At 42.3% G+C, this 23,751-nt stretch overlaps 1 protein-coding gene across 4 annotated transcripts in view; it reads left to right on the top strand.

Moving 5' to 3' along the window:
• The window catches only part of KCNH8 (potassium voltage-gated channel subfamily H member 8), a 162,050-nt gene that overhangs the window by 75,306 nt on the left and 62,993 nt on the right, over positions 1 to 23,751 (top strand). For 2 of the 4 annotated variants that reach the window (XM_033165994.1, XM_033165992.1), the window contains exons 4-6: positions 2,168 to 2,295; positions 7,000 to 7,240; positions 16,275 to 16,435. In XM_033165994.1, coding sequence (XP_033021885.1) covers positions 2,168 to 2,295; positions 7,000 to 7,240; positions 16,275 to 16,435 — 530 coding nt within the window. The remainder of the gene's footprint in view (positions 1 to 2,167; positions 2,296 to 6,999; positions 7,241 to 16,274; positions 16,436 to 23,751) is intronic. The other 2 variants (XM_033165993.1, XM_033165995.1) reach the window with 2 other exon arrangements.

The following is a 23,751-nucleotide window of genomic DNA, read 5'->3' as shown; positions in this document are numbered from 1 at the left end:
ATATTCTTAAGGCTGAAGTTCTGTACCCACTTCCCTGGGAGGAAGTCCTGTTGAACTCAATGAGACTTGCTTTTGAATAGACATATTACAGCAGAGCTTTCCAAACTGTGTGTTACGACACGTTGGTGTGTCGGATGCAGTGTGTCACGCGGAAGGGACGTGGGTGGCGCTGTGGTCTAAACCACTAAGCCTCTTGGGCTTGCCGATTGGAAGGTTGGCGGTTCGAATCCCCATGATGGACTGAGCTCCCATTGCTCTGTCCCAGCTCCTGCCAACCTAGCAGTTCGAAAGCATGCCAGTGCAAGTAGATAAATAGGTATCGCTGCAGCAGGAAGGTAAACGGCATTTCCATGCACTCTGGCACTTGTCACAGTCCTCCGTGCACCAAAAGCGGTTTAGTCATGCTGCCCCCCTGACTGAGAAAGCTGTTGGTGGACAAACACCAGGCTCCCTCAGCCTGAAAGTGAGATGAGCGCTGCAACCCCATATTTGCCTTTGACTGGACTTAATGGTCCAGGGGTCCTTTACCTTTATGTCACGTGAATACTCCCCATGCTCTTCCCAGGGCTGGAAAAGGGTTAGTTTAATCTCCTCTTTGCTTTTGCATGTCTAAAAATCATGGCACCAGCATGAAAAGTTTGGAAAGCTCTGTATTACAGGATTGCACTGTTAGTGTGGTATAAATTGTTTCTATACACATTTGTTCAGATCCACAGCATTTGTTTTCAAGGCAAGTAATGTGTTTTCAAACCCCTTCTGTGACATTGATTTTCCCGCCAGGTGTCCAAATAGAGGGGCATCACAGATGATGTGGACAGAGTTGGCATATCCTCTGTGTTGATTAATGGGCAATAGGCAATTCACAGCCCAACTCACATTGAGTTCCTTGGTGCCTACTCCACAGATAACTGAACACTTGCAGTCACAGTGTTTTACACAGTGCTGTAACTTGATATGATTCAAGATGATACTCTCATTCCTAGTTAGTAGCTTTATATTTGTGGGGTTATCTGTATAGCAGCAACTATCATCTTTCCAATATCGATCTCTAGAACAGGTTGTAGATGTGTGTACATTCAGTTGATCCCAACATTTTATCGAATATAGGTCAAACTCTGCTCTAATTTACACAAGGATAAACCCAGAGATACTCTACTGAAGCTATGGCAACTGCATTGAATGGAGGGCAGTATAAATGATACCTCAATTGGCCATTGTGTAAAATGAAGTAAAAAATCTTAGTTTAAATCAGCACCACAATTAGAAATCTGAAAGCTGGAAAACAAGCGAATGCTGAATTCTAACCCTCATGGATTGCCTGTACTAAAATAACAGCTACAAGAGAAGAAAATGACATTTCATTTTCTGAACATACAGAAACATTGGTGATCAGCAGTATATTTAAATACGATTCCGTACAGATGAACTGTTGGTCCACCTCCCAGGATTCATGAGGATCGGGGAGAGCATATGTGGACACAGAAGTGATTCCTGATTTGATGGTAGTTTGGAGGAGCCAATAAGGATTGGGGGGTGTCCAAAATTTGGAGGATCTATAAGCATTAGTACACAATGGAAATGTTAGAAAGCACTGGGTGGATCTGTGACTTTTATGATTCAGTCATGGGGGACAGGTGTGGGCTGTGATTTAGTAGTGGTGGTGTGTTGAGGCACCTCACAAAACAATTACGCATTTTCAAGAGAATTCATTTCACTAGATCCAACTTTTGTGTGAATGACCAAGTAGACCTTCTCTCTCTCTCTCCCCTCCCCTCTGCCTCACCTTCTCCTCTCCCTCTCCCTCCCACACCCAAATCCACCTGCACTCTCTTTCTCCCTACTCCTGCAGCACCCCTCTTTCTTCCCATTGCTCACTCCATTTCCCTATTCCCCGTCCCCATATTGCTCCCCTTTCCCTTCTACCCTTACAGTCTAACCACTATACCACAGTGTGTCTCTCTTGAATTAGGGTTGGTGCCTTCTATGAAAATTAATTCAATTTTAAAACGGGAAGGAAGCAAAACCAAAACAAACGAAACGAAACAAATAAACAGCCACCTGGGGCTTAGACTGCCAAAGTGGTGAAACTTGAAATAGCAGTGGTTCAGTGTCCAGAAGTCAAAGTGCTGTCTGCATTGTTTAATATTGTCTCATCTTTGTTCTTCAGAAAAATTCAAAGGAAGAGGGAGAGCAGGATCACATTTTGATTCAGCCCGCAGACGGAGTAGAGCAGTCCTTTATCACATCTCTGGACACCTACAAAGAAGAGAAAAGAACAAATTAAAAATTAATAATGTAGGTGTAGAGCACTAAGCTTCTTTTTGTGTGGTTATTTGTACAGTGAATTTTCTTCTAACTCAGAAGAGTTCCCTAATTTGTAATTTTATTTGTAGTACGTTCTTGCTCTCAAGTTTCTTTTCAATAATGCAATATGGAAGTTCAACTTATAAAGCAAAATCTATGCCTGTATAATGTTTTTTTTATAGAGAGTGAATTGAGCTGTATTACAAGACAAGGGCAGAACACAATAGAGGCTGGCTGGGACCTTGGCTTTTCATATAGGTGACACATAAGCTTGCAGATCAATGGCATTCATTTTCACAGCTGCAAGCTTCTTTATGTTTTCTTTTCTTTAGCAAAGTTCTTAAAACTGATTCTAATGTAGTAGGTAAGGAATTTCCCTGCTGGATGCACACAATCTCCAAGCTTCTCTGGATTTTGAGCCAATTCAGAATACCCTAATTCCTGGTTTTAGGAATTTGATTGTTTCCCTTCTCCTAGAAATGTTGTAGTATTGTTGAAACTCCTTTGGACTTCCTTAGTATTCTGCAAAAGTTTTACCTAAGGAGGAACTTCCATATTAAGTAGGAACAGCCTAGGGATGTGCAGAACTCACATAGATAATGTAACCTCTGGTAATGTCTGGTAATGCTCTCATATGAATGGTACAATTTCATAAACAGTGGGTTTAGAGTCCATCTCTTAGAGCCAAACTAGATGTGATAATAATGGCGTTCCCACTATTAACAGGAGTGAAATTGCTGTACCAACCCTTTACCTGAATGAGACTCTGAAAGGAATTTCCCAAGGGGAGGGGGCAAATATGTGACCCGGGGTGAGGTGACCAATCATGGGGGAGTGGAGCAAACCAGATTTAGGGCTACTCAAACCCCTCCTTGTCTTTTAGATCATCTGTTGTTGCGTGGAGGCAAACAAGTAGAAGCTGATCACCTTGGGTGGTATTTAGTGCAAGCAGCTGAGCAAATTAAGATGAAATCATATGCCACCCTGAGGTATTATAGGGTTGTGGGTTCATGGGAGCAATCAACTATAGCCCCAGGCTAGGGGGAAGTGGTTTTGGGATGCCTACAGGGATGGGCAGGGACACTTGGGTGAATGCTTTTCTGTACATGTTTGGTTTTCACTCCTCAAGGCTCATCTAGCAAGAAGGAGGGATGAAGTACCTTTAATGTACCTTTAATGTTGTACCTTTTAGAAGACATCTGAAAGCAGCCCTGTTTAGGGAAGCTTTTAATCATCATCATCATCATCATCATCATCATAACAGACTATTGTATTTTAATATTTTGTTGGAAGCCGCCCAGCATGGCTGGGGAAACGCAGCCAGATGGGCAGGGTATAAATAAATTATTATTATTATTATTATTATTATTATTATTATTATTATTATTATCATCATCATCATCATGATCACTGAATGGCATGCTCAGGGGGTGATAAGAGGGGTGCTCTCCTGTAAACAATGAACTCACTTGCCCTCACTTATTAATTGGCTCTTGATTTGCAGATTGTCTCGTGTTATAGTTGAATAATATTCTTGAGTCCTCTTCACAGGTGTTGGGGCAAATGCATTGTTAGCAATTGAATAGCAGATTTGATCCTTTCCTCTATCAACGTCCTAATAAAAAACTGCCCCCCTACCTGTGCCTGCTACTAGCCTTAGAAGGAAAGGCCCCATTGGCACCAGTAGAGGCTACCACTCCCATGGAGTGTGGGGTGGGATTTTAATTCGAACTACAGTGAGGGAGGAAAGAGTTAAACCTGCTAACCTGCTGTTTGTTTATTTATTTATTTTTTAAAAAGCATAGACATGATGGCTAACAATACATTTAGCATCATATACAGTTTGGTTCTGAAAAGGGACATAAGATTCCTTTGCAACATTCAACATTTCACTTGCTTTTCTCCCATTTCTTATGCCTGTGTGCTATGGAAAGGTGTCATACTACACACCAACCGTTCCAAATGCAGGGCTACTCATCATCTTGCTTACTGATACGTGTGGAGGTTGCCTTCTTCCCACCCAACTCCTACTTTAACTGTTGAGCCACACGCACAAAATAGTTTTCACCATGCATGTCTGTTTGGCCAGATACACATTCCCTGAACCAGGGCAGCAGTGTTTAGAACTCGAATGTTTTAGCACAGTTGCTCATATTGCCATTGCAAAGTTTAAAGCATGAGGTATTTTTAGTAATTCATTACTTTCAGTCTCCCTTTAATTGGCAGCAAGACTTTGAATCAAATCATTGCTGTTGTAAATAAAACCTAGAAGCTGAAGAGATTTCTCCCTGGATTTGAAATGGATGTGTGTAGCTTGGTAGAATACATAAATCGATCTTCTTGTGCTTTAATTGCAATCATAGTCTCTGCTAAGGCTTCCATGATGCACATCTCTAAGTAACCACAGCTGACAAGTAAGCCTGCAAAATACACTTGCTGTTTTTGTAGCCTGGTTTCTTTTGCCATCAGACCTTTGGACTGATGTTTGTACAAGATGCCCCAATGCATTCTGGGCTACAAGTGGGTACAATTTTAATTGTGTGTATTGATTAACACATTACTTTGCTCTTGCATCCCCCCCCCCTTTTTGTTTGTCCTGTACTTGTGTTTTGTTTGTTTTAATCCACATCAATCTGGTAAGGACATTTTGGCAACCAGGAAGCCATATGAATTCATGTCTTGAAAATCTTTTTTTAAAAGCTTGCATGACTGAGAAGTTGAAATATACTAGATGCTCTGATCAGTTTCTTGCCACTCTGTTGCTCCTTGATAAAAAAATAAATAAATCCTGCTATAACACACAAAGTGGCCAAATTTTGTGCAGCAGCAATCAAAATATGACATATAATGATTAGCACCCATTATATATTAGTATAATAATATATTGACAGATGGACTGCTTTTTTATGTATATGTGATTTGATTTCATTTTATCTTGTTTCCAGCTTTAACAAAAAATTTAATTAGCGTTTTGCTCTTAATACTGATCATTGAACATAATAAAATGACTTGTAGTACACTTCTCAAATGGAGGGTATATTGAACCCGGAGCTTGTTGGAGGTTGTATTTTGTTGTTCTCTGAATTTTAATTTTTAATTACGGTGAGATGATCCTGGGAAAGAAAGGCATGATATTTAATATGTAAATATTAAGTGTATTTAATATTTTCTGATGAAAATAATAATATAATGTAAACATATGCTTAATCCTCCCATTGCAATTTATGAGAGGAGCAGAACGATTCACCCTGAGATCAGAAAGCAGCAGGGCAAGGCAGAGAGTTTTAGATTCACTGCCACATCCGAAACTCTGTTAAACATGCACCAGCCAAGATGGGAGGTGTGATGGTGGGCTTTCGTTTTTATTTTTTTCTGTGCCAGCTCCAGGCTGGTGTCACTGAGGAGCCCTTTAGGGGATTCACAGGGCTTTAGATTCAGAAGTCTCAAAGTCAATGGTCACCTGCCTCCAGACAACCTATTTTTGGGCTTTCTGAGCTCTACAATCAGCATGCCACTCCCACAGGAAGCACCATTCCCACCCTTGTTCTTTTTATCATAGAATTGTAGAGTAGGAAGGGACCTTTAGGGTCTACTAGTCCAACCCCCCCCCCCCTGCAAAGCATCCATGGCCACTCAAACTCTGCTTAAAAACCTCCAAGGAAGGAGAGAGTCCACCACCTTCTGAGGTAATCTGTTCCACTTTTGAACAGCTCATACCATCGGAAAGTTCTTCCTGACGTTTAGTTGGAGTCTCCTTTCTTGTAACCTGAATCTGTTGGTTCGGGTTCTAAGCTCCAGAACAGGAGAAAACAAGCCTGCTCCATCTTACATGTGACAGCCCTTTAGATATTTGAAGATGGCTATCCTATCTCCTCTTACCCAGGCCAAATATACCCAACTCCCTCAACCATTCCTCATAAGGCTTGGTTTTCTAACTTACCACCCACTTGGGCAAAGCTCGGGACTTTACTAAACTTGCTCCCCCCCCCTTCAACGTGGGATTGTGTTCTTAAAAGTGCTTAACTTTGGTTAGATTGTGTTCATACTTAGCAAAGTACTCTGACATCAGTGCCTACATTTGAAACAACAACGCACAAAACGATTTACCCTTTTTTTGCAGCTACGACAATAAAGAGACAGAAAGTATGGCTTTAGTATTGTATTGCCAAGCATTATATTTTAATACCCAAGGTGGGCAAGTCAGCCAAGAATTATTACATGAACAGTCAGTTTAAAAGGTCAAGAGTTCTGTAATGGAAGCTTCAGAAATGGCTGTAGCTAAACTGAAAGTGCTAGCTTATGCTGGTAACAGCACATCTCAGGAGCAGCACCATGCATTTTCTCCGGATTTATAATGCAACAGCCACTCTCTTTGAGCACTTTTGGCCTCTTTACTGAGTTAGCATCGAGGATTTTCCCTTTCCATTTCTGGCAGAAAGTGTTTCCATTCTCCTCCCTTACAGTTAAAATAACCCTGCAGTACATTAATGTGAAGTGCGATTATGCTGAGCCCATGGAAGGAGGATTAAAGGAACAATATGGGCAAATTTAGCTGTGGTGGGCAATGTGTGGGTGGGGGACGGCAGCTTTTACAAAGTTGTAAGACTGCTAAAAAAAGTTTTCCATTAGTTGTCAAATAAGAACCGATGCATTTCATATTGATTCTCTTTCTTTCTCTCTCTCTTTCCCTTCCAGAATGTTTTTGTAGATAAACCAGCATTTCCAGAATACAAAGTTTCAGATGCAAAAAAGTCGAAATTCATACTTTTGCATTTTAGCACTTTCAAAGCTGGCTGGGACTGGCTTATTTTATTGGCAACGTTTTATGTTGCCGTGACTGTACCTTACAATGTTTGCTTTATTGGCAATGATGATCTATCTACAACCCGAAGCACAACTGTCAGTGACATTGCAGTGGAAATTCTTTTTATCATAGGTAAGACACACCTCTTCTCTTTCCGCTTTGCTCATTTCGTGGCTCTGAAAATAACTGTAGGTTTTTGCCAAGAAGAAATAATGCTGCATTCAAATATCTGTATTTATTTTCTGGCATGGCTGACCATACCATTAGGCAGAGCAAAACAGACCTTCTGAGACAGCATATTTTGTCGTGCCATCAAAGGGAAGCAGTTAGTGAGTTAGGCTGTAATCTTGTGTACACTAACCTAGCAGAAAGTTACACTAAATTCAGTAGGACTTACGGTTAAGTAGAGGTGAATGGAATTGATCCATTGACGAAAATAAGAATAATAAATTGTGGCAGGGGAAGGGGGAGTGAAGGTGCTACTTGGATTTCCATCTGTAGTCATCAATATATATTGGACTGTTTCTGTTTTTCTGGACAGCTCATCACAAAATATGGGTGATAGATGCCTGTCAAATTACCAGGCATCACTAACTGACTGACAAGGCATTTAAGCTGGTGTACTTGCATTATAAGCCATCCCATCCCTACTTAGAGCATATGCAGAGCACCTTTCCCTCTGATTAAGAAGCCTCACATATTTGGGAATTCAAGCTTTAAGGGTATGGCTTCAGGGAAGTCCCAAATCTCCTTTTGAAAATTATCCATTGCATTGACTTTAATTACAAAATGATCAGGGTCCATGACTATGAAAGGGGTCTGTGAGTCATGGTATCAGTTTGATGTTTGTATATCAAGACAAACTTGCACAAGTGTCAGGTGGTAGTCATGGAAACCCTTACTCTGTGATCAGAGCCACAACTGGATTAAACTCACTTGAAGCAATCATTGGGTCCATCTGACTCTCAACATGATTTACACAGACTGGCAGCAGCTCCCCAGGATTCGACCAGAAGTCTTTCCCAATCTTACCTGGAAATCCTGGGGATTGAACCTGTGACTTTTTTTGAATGCAAACAAATGCTCTACCACTGACTTTCCTTGACAGCAGTCCTTCCAAGTGGTGACTTCTATGAGCTTCATGAATGAACATGTATTTGAATCTTGAGTTACCCCGCATCCAAGCCCTGCATTCTAGCCATTATGCATAGCTTATCTGATTGATTTAACATTATAGTTCTAGTTGCTTTTACTAGGGAGTAGGAATAGTTCATTCTATATCAAACCGAGGCCGAGGGTAGAATTCGGAATTCTGATGACTAGGTTTTGCTAAAAAAATAAATAAATTGAACTGAGAGAATTAGCTGCATTATTCACAAATTCATCCATTAAATCCATCATTGACTAATGCCTTAGAATTTGCCTCCTTTCACCAGCCACAGATGTTATCCATCTAATATATTATTCTCCAGTACACATAACTTGTACAGGGTGTAGAAAGAGGTGTTCTTCCCTGTACAACACCAGGCTGGGCTGCTGTGCGTACAATTTACTAGGGTTGTTGCTATTGCTATGCAAACAATGAAGAATAATGAAGTTAAGCCTATGCTGATGTAACATTTCATTATGTCTTAACTAGAGTTTTTTTTTTTTATAAAATTTTATTATTTTCCAATAAAACAACAAAAAGCAAAATACAACAACAACACAAGGCATAAAAACAACAATAAGAACAATAACAATAACAATAACAATAAACATAACGAGAAAAAAGAACATATACATACCTTAACCATTACCTATCTTTATACTTTCCTTGTTACTAACTTCTCAATTTGGGGACTTCCCCCATTCCCTCCACTGTCTTCATGGTCAAAAACATCTCAAAGGTAGCTTTGTATCTTGCTCATTTAACATTTGCTCAAATTTTTCAATATGCTTAACTAGAGTTAAAATTGGGAGGGCTCTTTGAAATTAATGTCATGCCTGGTTTGACCCTGAGACCTTCTGCATTAAAAACTGATGCTCTACCGCTGAGCTTTGCCCCCTCCCCCCCCCACATTGTTGGGTGTATTTGTTTTGTGTATTTCTCTCCTCTCAGTAACTCAGAGCAGCCACCAATAGCATTTGGAGAAATGTTTCATTGAGTGGAAGGCTCAAAGTCTAATACACACACTATTGATCTGGTGTATCATTAAGGCGGTTTCTTCATAAAGGCTGCTTCAGTCTCAGGGAAGCTAGTGGAATTTATTTTAGAGTATTTTAAGGGAAATATGCTATTGTGCAGAGCAGCTATGAACAAACAACAAAGATGGGAGTCACCATAATTTTTATTTTAAACTGAAGCCACAGAGAGAAAGAATAAGAAATTATTGGCTGAGATATAAAGACCCACCAATGATTCTTCTGCCACACGGAGAGGCAATTTAACACCAACCCCTTTCATTAATTCATCAATGCACAAATTTCATGGCGTTTATGACAAGGACATAAAGAAATGGACCTTCTTCATCTCATCTCTTTCTGTCTGTGGTACTATTGCATCTCATGCCTGCCTTGTATCTGTGTGAATATTTTTGAATGGCTGTACGTCAGAAATTTCATTGCCTTGTCAGGCCCTGTAGACGAGAAAGTCGGAGGCCTGCAGGTAAGCAATTACGATGGCTACTCTGTAAAGCCAGAGTCAGCAGAGAGGGAGACTGTACAGAAGAGATGCACAGGCAAAGGTTTTTTAAATCATTCAACATCTTTTTGGCCTAGTTGATAGATGCCAGTGTTTTAAGTTTGGTAGCTTGGTACATGTACGTTTATAATGCAAAATAGGCTTATCATAGAAATCAAAGAATCATAGAACTGTAGAGTTGGAAGGAACCATGAAGATAATCTTGCCCAACGTTCTGCAACTGTGCTATCCCTGATCTTACCACCTTCCAGATCTGCATGTTTTCATTAGGCAATTTGAGATGTATCTCACAATGACAGTCTTATGGAACGTTAAAAAAATTATTTCAGATCTGCCGGAATTTAACATGGGAACTTTTAAACTTTTGGAAGGCATTCACAAGTCACTTAATGTGAGGTGGAATTTTAGAAGATGTAGGTGGGTGGATTGATTCAAAATGATCCCCAGTTTTCCAGCCTGAGACATGCACTGATAGGAAACATGATACGTTAAAAATTACCTATGAATGTGACACTGATTTTGTAGTTGTTTTTCTTTATCCACATGTGTTGCTTACCTTGTGGAAGGGCTTTAGATTCCACTCCACCCGTCTGCGCCATCATAGCTGAAGAATGGGGAAACATTCCTCAAAAATAAAATAAAAAAGAGGGCTGTCCAAAAAGGATAGCCATTTTGGACATCATATTGACTCAGCTTTACTGGAGCAACTTCTTTGAGGTCAGGGGTTTCAGCGTGAATCCACATCACAGGAGTATTTAAAAAGCTCAGAATCGTTGTAGATTTAAAAGCAGAAGTTCAAAAGCTTTTGTTTCTGATGTTTTTGATTTGTTTTATGGTTCTCTTTTGTAGGCGATCTTGGAAATCTAGATTAATAAAATTATGGTTGTTGGGTTTGTTTGGTTTTTTTAAAAAAACAACAACAACAATTGTTGTAGATTTAAAGCCTTAGTAAAGAGGAAGAAAGCGGAAACAATGAAAGTGTTTATAATCCCTTATAATTTTTATGAATGTTCCCTTCTTCCATGTTTCAGATTACATGGATGTTTATTCAGGAGCATAAGTGCAGGAGCACAGCCTATTCAGGAACATATTGACTGCAGTAACATAATTATTACCATAGTGGACAATCAAATGTGGACTTCGAAGTATATATACAGAGAGAGAGAGAGAGAGAGAGAGAGAGATTTTGAAACAGGGAAGTGGGGACCATAGAATCATAGCATTGTAGAGTTTGAAACGACCTTGAGGCTCATCTAGTCCAACCCCTTGCAGGAATTGCAGCTAAAGAATCCCTGGCCACACAAGCACTGTTTAAAAACCTCCAATGAAGAGGGGAGGATGTATACTGCCTTTGGAGGTAGTCCGTTCCACTGCCAAACTCCGTGTCAGAAAGTTCTTCCTAATATTCAGTTGGAATCTCCTTTCTTGTAAATTTGAATCCAGGAGAAAATAACTTAGCTCCATCTTCATGAGACAACCCTCCATACATTTGAAGATGGCTATCATAGCATCTCTCAGACTTCTGTTCTTCAGGCTAAACATGTTCAACTCCCTCAACTGTTCCTCATAAGGAAGGCTTGGTTTCCAGATCCGTGATCATCTTGGTCACCCTCCTCTGTCTACATTCCAGCTTGTCAATATCCTTCTTAAATTGTGGTGCCCAGAACTGGACACAGTAATACAGATGGGATTTGACCATGGCAGAATAGAATGATACAATTACTTCCCTTGATCTGGACACTACTGTTGATGCAATCAAGACCCCTAGATCCTTTTCACATGTACTGATGTCAAGTCAGGTGAACCTTACATTTGTCCCTACCAAAATTGATTTTGTTAGTTTCAGCCCAGTTCTGCAATCTGTTAAGGTCATCTTGAATCCTGATTCTATCTTCTGAAGTATTAGCTACTCTTCCCAGTTTGGTGCCATCTGCAAATTTGATGAGCATCCTATCAATTCCTTAATCCGAGTCATTTATAGGTCCTAACCATGCAGGCAAAATAACTTATAGTTAGTAGAGCATGAGACTCTTTATCTCAGGGTCGTTCCGCAGGGAGTTGGACTACATGACCCTTGTGGTCCCTTCCAACTCTATGATTCTGTGTCTACTTAGAAGTAAGTTCTATTGAACTCAATGAGGTTTACTCCCAAGTAAGTGAAGTTATAAACACATCCTATATATGTTTTTAAACAGGTCAATAATAATAAATTGCTTTTTGTGTCTCTTAGTTGGCTTTTACGTTTAGAAAACTGAATCATGGTAGTTCAATAAGTAGATAGCTATCTTCTAATCTCTTGTTTAGGTCTGTTGTCATGTTTTCCATTACTAGAATAGACCAAAGCTGCTATTTATCTGTTTCTTCTCAGCAGGAATGGTTGGCTTTCTCCCTTTCCTTGTAATGAATGAGTGCTCCTGATTTGTAGGTTTAATCTGATTGATAAACCAGGCTTTGAATGTTGCCCTAATTTTATTTCTAAACAGGCTGGAATACTGTAGTTTAATTAAGAACTAAACTTGAAAATTATTACTTAGGGGTGGTTGTTTCTTTTTCTTTTTTACTGTGGAAATTTTATGGGAAAATCTGTCAAAGTCACCATATCTTAAGGCTCTGAAAAATAAAATAAAACAAATAGCAATGAGACCAATTAAACAAATGTGCAGCTTTTAGAAGGTCAGGAAGTAAAGCCTAATTAATCTTCTCTGGATGTGACTTTTGTAGAATAATGACTATTCAGTGACAGCAAGAAAAAAAATGTAGGGGGAAAAGCCATTGCTGAAGAAAAGTTTAAAATTTGCCAGAATTGCCTGATTGAGTAAAAAGTCAAAGGGGTGAAGAACAATATGCCCAGTGAAAATGTTCCAGTGCTTTGATTGCTTTTCATCAGAAACTCTTTAGTGGCAACACTCTGCAGGCATAATAGTTGGCCACAAAAGGAACTAGGATCTTATGTATATTTATAAGCAAATCAGGAAGTAGGGCTGAGAAAAAGCAATTATGAAACCTGACATGCTTGTCACAAGCCATATTAGCGTTAGATGCTGTATGTGCACATTCAAGGATGATGTTTGCACACTTCTGAGCACAGGAGCTAAAACAGCCCATCTATCTCCAGCTTAATGACCTAGGCAGAACCTTCAGTCGCATCCAGGGATGGCATAGCAGGGCTTCCTTGAAAACCTTGGTGTGCAAATTGGAGTCTAGCATCACGAGCATGTCTCACTGGAGCAGATTCCTTCCCCTGCTGATATTACCCGTGATAGAGAGTATTACGGTCCCCAGTTTATTTATAATCTAGATTATATTAAGAACCCAAAGTGGAAACGATGAGTGTTATTTTACTTTAGAAAGTTTTTTTGGGGGGATTTGTCAAAGTCATCTCACATTCTCAGTCCTATCATGTCTGCTCCCAGGGGTGACAACTTGACCAAAATGTTTTTCTTGAGGGGGGCAGGGGGCGGTAAGCCCCAACCCACACAATCAATCACATGACATGGTGCACACACACCATTTGAATGGCAGTGCCCATAAATTTTAGGGAGGGCAAAAGGGACCATAGCCCCTAGGAGTTGGCTCCTACAGTTATGTCTGCTCCTTTCCCCTGCTTTAGTCCCCATTGAGATGGGGAGTTTGATGCCTGAATGTTGCAGCAAAACTTTTTCAGAGCACTGGCCCTGCTGGTGGCGGCCCCTCTTTATTCCTATTACCAATAGGCTATATAGAAATATGCTGCTGACAGTATGTTCACTAGAGGGGGAGGAGTGTAAAAAATGTGTGGCCCAAAGGGGAAAGCGTCTCTTTAGAAAAGATAGAAATGAGCATGCTCTAGGACTGTGCTTTTCGTAAATGTTTCCAAGGTGGATACCAGACTGAGAACTATGTAAAAAGAAACCAAGAAATAAACCATTTATTGTTTCATCTTACTGGTATAGTCTGAACACTATAGTGGAGCTAAAACTTCGGCTCCATTTAGGGCAGCAAAATGTCTTGGGCCAGTACTGCATCTAAAGGTCATTCTAAATTATGATTAACAATAAGGTTTTCCCCGATCCATAAGATTAGACCCTGCTATTCCTAATTCCCGTTTTTACCTCGTTTTTACCTTTTTGATAACGTTGCTTTACTGTTTTTATTAAACCCTTTTACTGCCTTTTGTGTTGTTTTTGTAGCCTGCCTATTATTGTTTTTGTTTTTTAAAAAAATTAAAGCAGTTTAGAAATGCTTTTGAAACAAACAAGGGGAATAATGGGAAATCTAGCAGACAGGAAGAAGGAATTGAGAATGTGTAAAGATCTACAGATGAAGGGAATAATAATAATAATAATACAGTAATAATAATAATAATAATAATAATAATAATAATAATAATAATGGTGGTTCTGATTTGTGAGGAATTGTGCGACATAGGCTGGACATGTCCTGACATTGTCTTGTGAAGTCCTTCCTTTTTTTCCTTTTCTCTCAGGAAAAAGAGAGAGGCCATGTGCCACTTTAGAGCTGAAGTGTGAAATAGTGCAAAACCTGGCAGCTTGTGTGTCATATTCAGTCACTTGTGCCTTTACAAAAAGAAAAGGTTATAGAGAGCAACTGTAAGATGGCAGTGGAATATTTTTCCCTATTGTGGCTTGGAAGCCTTCACAACTGTACTGAAGGTGCTACAAAAAACAACTGTAAGAAGACAAAGGACCATTTCAAAACATTTCCTCCTCTTTGCTGCCCTCTCTCCTCTTTTACATATATTTCAGAGCTAGGTGATTACTAGCATTTGAAAAGGTTCTGGGGCTAATTAACCCCTGCCTTGTGCCAGTTTTAACGCTACATTGAACCGTTGTTAGAGTCAAAGGGTTCGCTGGATTAATGAATGCACCAAGAAGAATACATTTCTAGTGTAAAGCACAAGCTCTAAGCATCAATCAGTACTATGCACACTTACCAGGGATTCCCACCAAACTTACTTTTGAGTAGATGAGCAGAGGTTTATTTTAAATTCATTGGATCTACTTCTGAGTAGGCTCACATAGGAACATACTGCTGCACATTGAAGACATTTTCAAGTTAAAAAATAGCTAAAGCATGGTTCATATTTTTATAGTAATTTTTTTTAAAATGCCTTAAGACAATTGGTCCTTGTGGTCCTCCAGATGTATGGTTTCTATTCACAAGCGAAATAGACTGTGATGTACCCAGAAGCCAAGCTATAGCTCTTGATAGTTGCATGTCACTACCAGGGACTTCACACTGTCCTGTGGAGTTTCCTGTTTGCAGAGCTCCTGCTGCACATTCAGGGGATTCATAGTGACAAATGGCTTTAGATCAGTCATATTGCAGTTAAGGCAATGTGTGTGAAGTTTCGCCAACTTCAGCATGACAACATTTTTCTCATGGTTTCTTTTCAGAGGTCGTACATTGCAGTCTCTTTCTCTCTCACACACACACATTTTGCAAAATAGATAGATAGATAGATAGATAGATAGGTATAGATATAGATAGATATAGATATATATTGCATTCTGAGTTATCTCAGGGAAAGGCAATCGCTGCCCAGCCTGGTCCATGGGAGCTATTACTGAAAACAATGGTGCAATTTGAATTGCAGAGATGCAATTTCTGATTGAGGTGACATGAACTGAAATGGTCAGATACGAGCAAAGCATTATATAAACTCTGTGCAAGGTTTTGATAGAGTGAAAATAAAATAATGCCAGGACCTGGCAGCTTCTAGCAAAATTCCTTTGACATTCTGTAGATGTTAGAGCAATGTTCTCCTTGACACCAGTAAGAGCTATATGCCTGAGGCCAATATATGGTCCTCATCTTCTGGAACATGAGAATAATTGAGACAACTGCCAGAATCTGAACTTTTGTTTGGATTTTAACATGCTCTAGCATGCCACATCAAAAGCATTTCTCATGGCAATAGGCAATGCAGCCATAAACTGTAATACAGAAACACATAAACTGTGCAAGTCACCACGCTGTAATTCTTAGCTTTGATCTGTCCCCACCATCTCTCACCATTCAGTTACTTTCAGCTGACTCAGCTTTTCCATTCTGAGCAAGTCCTCACGATGTTGTGTGGAGTGGCCTGCTAAATATCTGAAAAATATTTGCCAAAAGTGTTTCCCTCCCAGGTTTTTATTGTGAAATAAATGAAGAGCATTGCATTGCAGTGTGGTGTAGTAGTTAATAGTGGTAGACTTGTAATCTGGTGAACCGGGTTTGCGTTTCTCCGCTCCTCCACATGCAGCTGCTGGGTGACTTTGGGTTAGTCTCACTTCTTTGAAGTCTCTCAGCCCCACTCACCTCACAGAGTGTTTGTTGTGGGGGAGGAAGGGAAAGGAGAATGTTAGCCGCTTTGAGACTCCTTCGGGTAGTGATAAAGCGGGATATCAAATCCAAACTCTTCTTCTTCTTCTTTTGCCCTCTACTTATCATTTAAAGGGGGAAAAATAGCAGTCTCTGACAACTTCTTTCTTTCTCAAGCAGATATTATTTTAAATTTCCGAACAACGTACGTCAGCAAGTCTGGCCAAGTAATATTTGAAGCGAGATCTATTTGTATCCACTATGTGACTACCTGGTTCATCATTGATTTAATTGCTGCACTTCCTTTTGACCTGCTTTATGCTTTTAATGTCAATGTGGTGAGTATGGCCTTTCTGTCCCACTTTATCTCTACTGTTCTCAACTGTCCCTTTTGTGAATGAAAATATTGCTCTTCACAGTCAAAAGAAAAGCACAGGGCCAGTGTGTGTGTAATGTACCCTTGAGTGCAGCTTTTTATCTCTCCCAGATACATGAAGTGTTTTCTCTTGAAGTGCTGAAGAAGCAATTGTGGGGGGAAATGTAGCAGCTAAAGGAAAACCTTTGTTATCAAACTGAGGGGAATCCTCTGGACCTGTAAAGTCTGCTGTACTTCATGTTCTCCATGTTCAGACATGGATGCGGGTGGCGCTATGGTCTAAACCACTGAGCCTAGGGCTTGCCGATTGGAAGGTCGGCAGTTTGAATCCCCGTGACAGGGTAAGCTCCCGTTGCTTTGTGCCAGCTCCTGCCCACCTAGCAGTTCGAAAGCACATCAAAGTGCAAGTAGATAAATAGGTACCGCTCCGGCGGGAAGGTAAACGGCGTTTCCGTGCGCTGCTCTGGTTTCGCCAGAAGCAGCTTAGTCATGCTGGCCACATGACCCGGAAAAACTGTCTTTGGACAAACGTCGGCTCCCTCGGCCAGTAAAGTGAGATGAGCGCCGCAACCCCAGAGTCACTCACGACTGGATGTAACTGTCAAGGGTCCTTTACCTTGACCTTTATGTTCAGAGAAACTCTTCCAAAACACAAATGTCTAAAGGGAATTTGGGCCAATCTTGTACTTCCACACAGATGTGGTATCTGTGGTGCCCTAACTCTGATCTCCAACTTCCTTCATCCTTCATGCTCCTGGAAGCTGGAGTTCAAGTACTGTACATTGAAGATGGGGAGGGTGTCACAGGTCCTGCCCTGCCCTGAGTTATGTAAGCCAACTAGAAATACTGGGGTGGGGGTGGGGGTGGAAATCTTGCTTTTAAAAAAAAACAGTTGAAAATGCTTATGAGATCAAGTGTGCTATCCATTTTGGGGGGTAGTGGAATTAGTGGAACATACTCGTGGCAACTAACTTAAGCGTTAATAATTTTAATTATATACACACACACATACAGTTAACATTCTTGTATTGGTTATCCCCACCCCAAGAGATGTTGGCAAGTTGATGTAAGCTTGTGAAGGCTCCAAGGTTCGTCAGCATTTTGGAGGGAGGGGAACTTTGGGGTGGGAGAGCCAGTTCAGTCAATACCCATTAAACCCATATGCATCTGCACATTCACAAAACTCTACAGAAATCCCATTCAGGAAGTTATTTTGCCACACTATTTTTTTAAACGTTTTCATATTTTGCTTCTAACACCACCCTGTCGGAATACGTTTCACGGATCCGCCATGGATTCATATTTATTTGGTTATTTTATAAGTTTTTCGAGGTCTACTTTTGGTATAATTGCGCGTAAAAGCGAAAGTGAAAGCATGAATGAATAGTGTGGTTCACTTACGAGATTAATCCGCCTTTATTTTGTAGATCCGGTCATGTTCAAAGTTGTTAATGAGCGTTAAACTTGCTTCCCGCCTTTTTGGAGGGCAGCAACAGTGATTTTATTGGTTAAAGTACTAATGATGATGTCACGTTTGTTCCCTAATAAAAGGCAGAGGCACCCCGCTTAGGCAGGAGGAGTTCGTTCATGTTCTTTTAGTTGGGTTTTAGTTGAAGTCAAGTTTAGTTTAAGGGATCAGGAGCGGGCTGGATGGGTTGGATGGGTTTTTCTTTAGTTAGAGTTAGATCGCGGAAGATCATTCGGTTTTAGTTTTAGTTAGGTTTTCTTTTAGGTTAGCCTAGGGTTAGGCCCGCGGAAGATATTTCGGTTTTAGTTTATTTAGTTAGCCTCGCGGAAGATTGGGCGCGCAGGGTCTTTAAGCTTAGGAGAACTTAGCTTAGGGGACGAGCCTACGCGGGTTCTGCCGAAGCCACTAAAGATACAACCGGTGTCTGTCTTCCTTTGGGGTTAACGGGGGGAGTAAAGTAAAAATTTTAATTTTCTGTAAATTGGTCCGTCTATTCAGAGTCAGGGTATATATTTTATTTCACGAGGCAACTTTTCTTTAAAGAAGGCAATTAGGAACTCACACACCACTAGAGTCTTCAATTGGCTTACTCATCATCCTTCAGACTGTGAGGCTTGGCCGGCGACCGTGCTCAAAAGCACGCGGAACGCTGGCCGCTTTCCCCGCAACTGGTACCTCGTGCATAACCAGTCCAAGGCCGTGCACGAGGAGCTCCAGCACCCATACCCCGACAAGTGGTGCCCCGTGTGAGGCGAAGCGTAGTCGAAAATCGCTTCCACGAAGACTCCGGTTAAAGGCAACATATCGGAAGTGGCTCGGAAACAGACGTTGAGAGGTGAGGTATAACGGCCCGGTTCATCCAGGATTTCGCTGCAGTAGCGCGAATCCACCGCTTGCCCAAAGTACTGTAAATAGAAATTGCGCGCGTGTATATTTTGCCCCAAGGGGTCCCCGGGTAGAGCGGCAAGGAGTTTAGTGTAAGCCTACGGGCAGAGTAAGGTCTTCCCTAAAGCCTACGGGTGGGAAGGGTCTGGCAAAAGCCTACGGGTGCCAGGGTTTTCGGTCAAAGCCTACGGGTAGGGCCGGTGTCTCCCGAAAAAGCCTACGGGTGGGAGGGAAAGGTTTTCTGGCAAAAGCCTACGGGTGCCAGGTTTTTCGGTCAAAGCCTACGGGTAGGGCCGGTAGCCCCTAGTAGAAGCCCACGGGTGGGGGTGGAGGTTTTCTGGCAAAAGCCTACGGGTGCCAGGTTTTTCGGTCAAAGCCTACGGGTAGGACCGGTGTCCCCTAGTAGAAGCCTACGGGTGGGGGAGGAAAAGTTTTGGAAAAGTGCTAAAAATGGGCTCCTCACTCTCAACTGCTCAAGTTAAATTTTGTGAAGATTTATTGTACCTTTTGAAAAGAAATGGTCACCCTGTCTCTGAATCAGAAGTAGAGCTTTTAGTTAAAACTATTGGGGAAGTTTGCCCTTGGGTCCCTAAGGAGGGAACGAAAGATTTAGCTTCATGGGAAAGGATCGGGTTAGAATTTATGGCCAACCCGAAAATCGGAATTCCTGTACAATTAGTATGGAGCAAAGTAAGAAACTGCTTTCAACAAATCGCTCCAAGAAACGTTTTGCTTAATGGAACAGTGAATTTAGGAAATACTGCTTTTAATAGTGCCCCTGTGCTGCCGCTTGCGGTTGTGCCATTTTCGGCCCCCTCGCAGCAGCCAGTTCAGGCCCCGTTGTCGTACACGCACTCGCCCTTGTCCAATTTGTCGTTGCCAGATTCATTGCCGCCTGTGCCGGTGCAGCAGACGCCGTCGGCCTTTCAAGCCCCGCCGCGGACTGCCCCACCGCCAGTCGCTCAGCAGTCATCGCAGGCCTTTTACCAGCCAGCGATCTCAAGTCAGCAGCAGCCGCGGACCTCGCTCCAAGCAACGGTCCCACTTCCTCCATCGCAAGCCGCGCTTTTGCCAGCGATCCAGCAGCAGCAGCAGCAAGCAGCCTTTTTGCCAGCAAACCCTGCTGCCCTGCAGGCCGCGCTCAAGCCAGCAGCTCCAGTTTTGCAGCAAGCTGATTTCCAATCAACAGCAATCCAAGCTTCAATGCAAGCAGCACAACAGCAATTTACCAACCCTTCAGCACCTCCGATGCCAATGCAGATTCCAAGACAAGAACAAAGCCAAACAATGATGATCCAGATGCCAGGACTTGCAGTACAGAGCCAACAACCTTATGCTCCAACTTCAAGTCAGCCATCTTGTCTTCATCCAACTTCAAGTCAGCCATCTTGTCTTCATCCAACTTCAAGTCAGCCATCTTGTCTTCATAGTCAGCCATCTTCAAGGCATCCAGATGTCAAAGACTCTTTAGCACCATCTAGTGGCTCATCACTTGGAAAGCATCAAGAAGATTTAAACTCACTGATGCCACCTACAGATCCAACAGCAATGCAACCCATTTGCAGAACTCAAGCTTTGGAAGCAGCTTTGGGACAAATAGACTTTAGTGCTGATCCAATGCACATTTTTCCAGTGATTCGTGCCAATGGAGGACAACCTGCAAGATATCAAGCCATTCCTTTTGAAACACTACGTGAACTGCGAAAAGCCATACGCGAAAATGGACTTCAAGCTCCTTATACTAGAAGTTTACTTGAAGGACTGTCCACTAGTAGACTTCTGCCATCTGATTGGAAGTTGATACTTCGCACCTTCCTGTCGCCTACAGATGCTCTTCTGTGCCTGCAAGAGTGGAAAGAAGTAGCAGCCAGACGTGCAACACCACTCGCCACAGAAGATATGCTCACAGGATCAGGACATTACTCCAATCTCAATCAACAGCTAGCCATACCTGATGCTGCACTCGTCACCATAGCAGACATCGTAGTCAAAGCTTGGCGCAGATTACCCAATCGCACAGATGCCAGCTCAGTATCAGGATTCGCTGCAGTTAGGCAAGGTCCAAAAGAGCCTTATGGGGACTTCGTGGATCGCCTGATTGTTGCAGTGGAACGCCAGATAGAAGATCGTCATGCCAGAAACATGCTGACAAAACAACTTGCCTTTGAAAATGCCAATGATGACTGCAAGAATGCCCTAACAGCAGTTGCAGCTCGTCCAGATGCCACATTGACTGAGATGCTACGCGTCTGCCAGAATGTTGGTACCCACTCCTACAAAGCACACCTCTTGGCAGCTGCGGTACAGATGCCACGTCAAGACAGCTCTACGCCAGTCAAGAAGTGCTATGGGTGTGGAGGCGATGGGCATTTCAGGTCGCAGTGCACGGCAACACCAAGGCCTTCTGCCAAGCCACCAGAGAGATGTCCCATCTGTCAAAAAGGATTTCATTGGGCGAACGATTGTCGTTTGAATCCACAAAATACATCACCTACCTCATCTCCAGTTCAGGGAAACGGTTCTGCGGGCCGCGCCCCGGCCCCGGTAAAACAATAGGGTGCAAGCTCAAGAACATCATGAAAGTCAACCATCCCAGAAAGGTGAACAACGCTACTCCTTATCCAGGTCATCAGGAAAAAAGAGTGATCCAGAGAGATATCTACTCTTCAGATGTCCAGAGAAAAGATGTGACCTCATCAAACATTCAGGTTCCAGAGGTTTCATCATCTGCCTTACCTATTCCAAGGGTTCCAGTAGAGAACATAGCATTCAGTTCACCTTCTGCTAACCGCCCTTCAGTTCCTGCTGATGTCACCCCCGCTTCACAACAAGCAATCACAGTCAAGTCTCTGATCGCAGAATTGCCTTCAACGTTGAGAAAACATCCTACTGAGGTCAACCTCGCAGCACCTGAGCTTTACTCACCTTTGAGTCAAGGTCAATCTGTAATTGAAGGACATTTGCCCTTGATGAAACAGCAATATCCAGGAAGCAACCCGACTGATGATCACTTTCCATGTGGCCAAAGAATGCAAGCGAGTGAGACAGCTCCCTCTTGTGGAAGCTTAAACATCACTCCAGTTAACAATGTCCACACCTTTGTGTCACCTCCAGCTTTTAAGCTCAACCCGCCACAACCAAATAATTATCATGGACAACAACTTCAACTGTCTTGTGTCAAAGAAGAAGCTCCATCCTGTCAGTCTGATGCACGACTGACTGAATGCCAACAGGTTCAACAGCATCAGCAACTCTTACTAATGGAAGAACCTCAAGTTTGCCAACTCAACGCCAAGCAGCTTCAGAGTTGCCAACTTCAGCAATGCAAAAAACCTGAAGCCAAAAAGATGTCTTCAGACACTGCCAATGAAGAACAAGAAGCTTCTTCTGTCCCAGGTATACCACTCTTCTTAACAGAGGACTGTTACTTTTCAAATCCATGGTTTGCTCAGCAATTGCCAACATCTATTCGTGGTCCATTCCCAGATACTTCAATTTGCCTTATTCTGCCTAGGATGGATCGCCTCCCTGCCACAGTCACGCTGACTGCAGGCCTAGTTCGAATCACAGATTCATCGCAGTTGCTGATTCCAGGATTTTCAACTGTTCCTTGTGTCCTAACAAAAGGTTTAGAAATTGCCAGACTCTATTTGCTTACTTCTACACCTACAGCTCCTGTAGACTCTTTGCCTCCTCAGGCAGCAATGGCGCTAATCAAGATTGCAGAAGAACGCCCTCATCTCGTCTTAGAAATGGGTGGACGAAAGATCAAGGGTCTTCTTGATACAGGCGCAGATGTCACAGTGATCGCCAGAAAGGATTGGCCTGACCAGTGGGCAACGACTGTCACCCAGGAAGTCTTCGGAGTCGGAGGTTTCGAACCCGCCCACCAGAGCGTACATCCGATTACCTTCCAGTCAGACTCAGGCTCCATGGTGCAGCTCCGTCCACTTGTTATGGATGTGCCTATCACCCTTTGGGGTAGAGACTTATTGTCTAAAGCAAGAACTGTTGTCCATACGCATTTTTGATGTGGGCCTTTGCATCAGCGCCAGTACATGCTCTTCCACTCACATGGAAGGAAGGACCCCCTGTATGGGTCGACCAATGGGCGCTGACGTCAGAAAAGCTCGCTGCAGCAGAGGCCCTAATCAAAGAGCTGCTTCACCAGGATCGTGTGCAACCCTCTAATAGCCCTTGGAACACTCCAATCTTCGTCATCAAGAAGAAAAGTGGAAAATGGCGTTTGCTTCAAGACCTGAGAAAGATCAACGAAAGAATTGTTCCAATGGGTCCCCTTCAATGTGGACTTCCTAATCCTAACCTCATTCCTAGAAACCATCAGCTTGCAATCATCGATCTCAAGGATTGTTTCTTTACTATCCCGCTAGCACCTGCAGATCAAGAAAAGTTCGCTTTCACTCTACCTGTATTTAATAACACCAGACCAGCTTCCAGATACTCTTGGAAGGTACTCCCTCAAGGAATGGTGAATTCACCGACTCTCTGCCAGAACTTTGTGGATAAAGCATTACAGCCTTTCAGAGCACAATATCCAGCCTTAGAAGTTTGTCATTACATGGATGACATCTTGATCCATGGAGAGAAGGTCTCAGAGCATCATATTGAGCATCTTACGCGCATCCTGAACTCTTTTGGGCTTTGTATTGCCCCAGAAAAGGTACAGCGCACTGCTCCATTTCATTATTTAGGTCACAGACTGCTTCAAGATACAGCCCTGCCAGAGATGCCAAGCATAGTCATTCCAGAATCCTTCACCTTGACACAACTGCAGCATCTCTTGGGACAGATAAACTGGGCTCGAAAGTCTCTAGCAGTTCCAACATCTGACCTTTCACCATTGTTTTCTGCTCTTAAGGGACATACATCTCCTTCAGATGTTATTCCATGCACCTCTGAGATGC

The sequence above is a fragment of the Lacerta agilis genome, chromosome 12 (genome assembly GCF_009819535.1).
Source record: "Lacerta agilis isolate rLacAgi1 chromosome 12, rLacAgi1.pri, whole genome shotgun sequence".
Lineage (NCBI taxonomy): Eukaryota > Metazoa > Chordata > Lepidosauria > Squamata > Lacertidae > Lacerta > Lacerta agilis.
The sequence above is the reverse complement of the archived record's forward strand: the minus strand, read 5'-3'. Positions and strand labels throughout refer to the sequence as shown.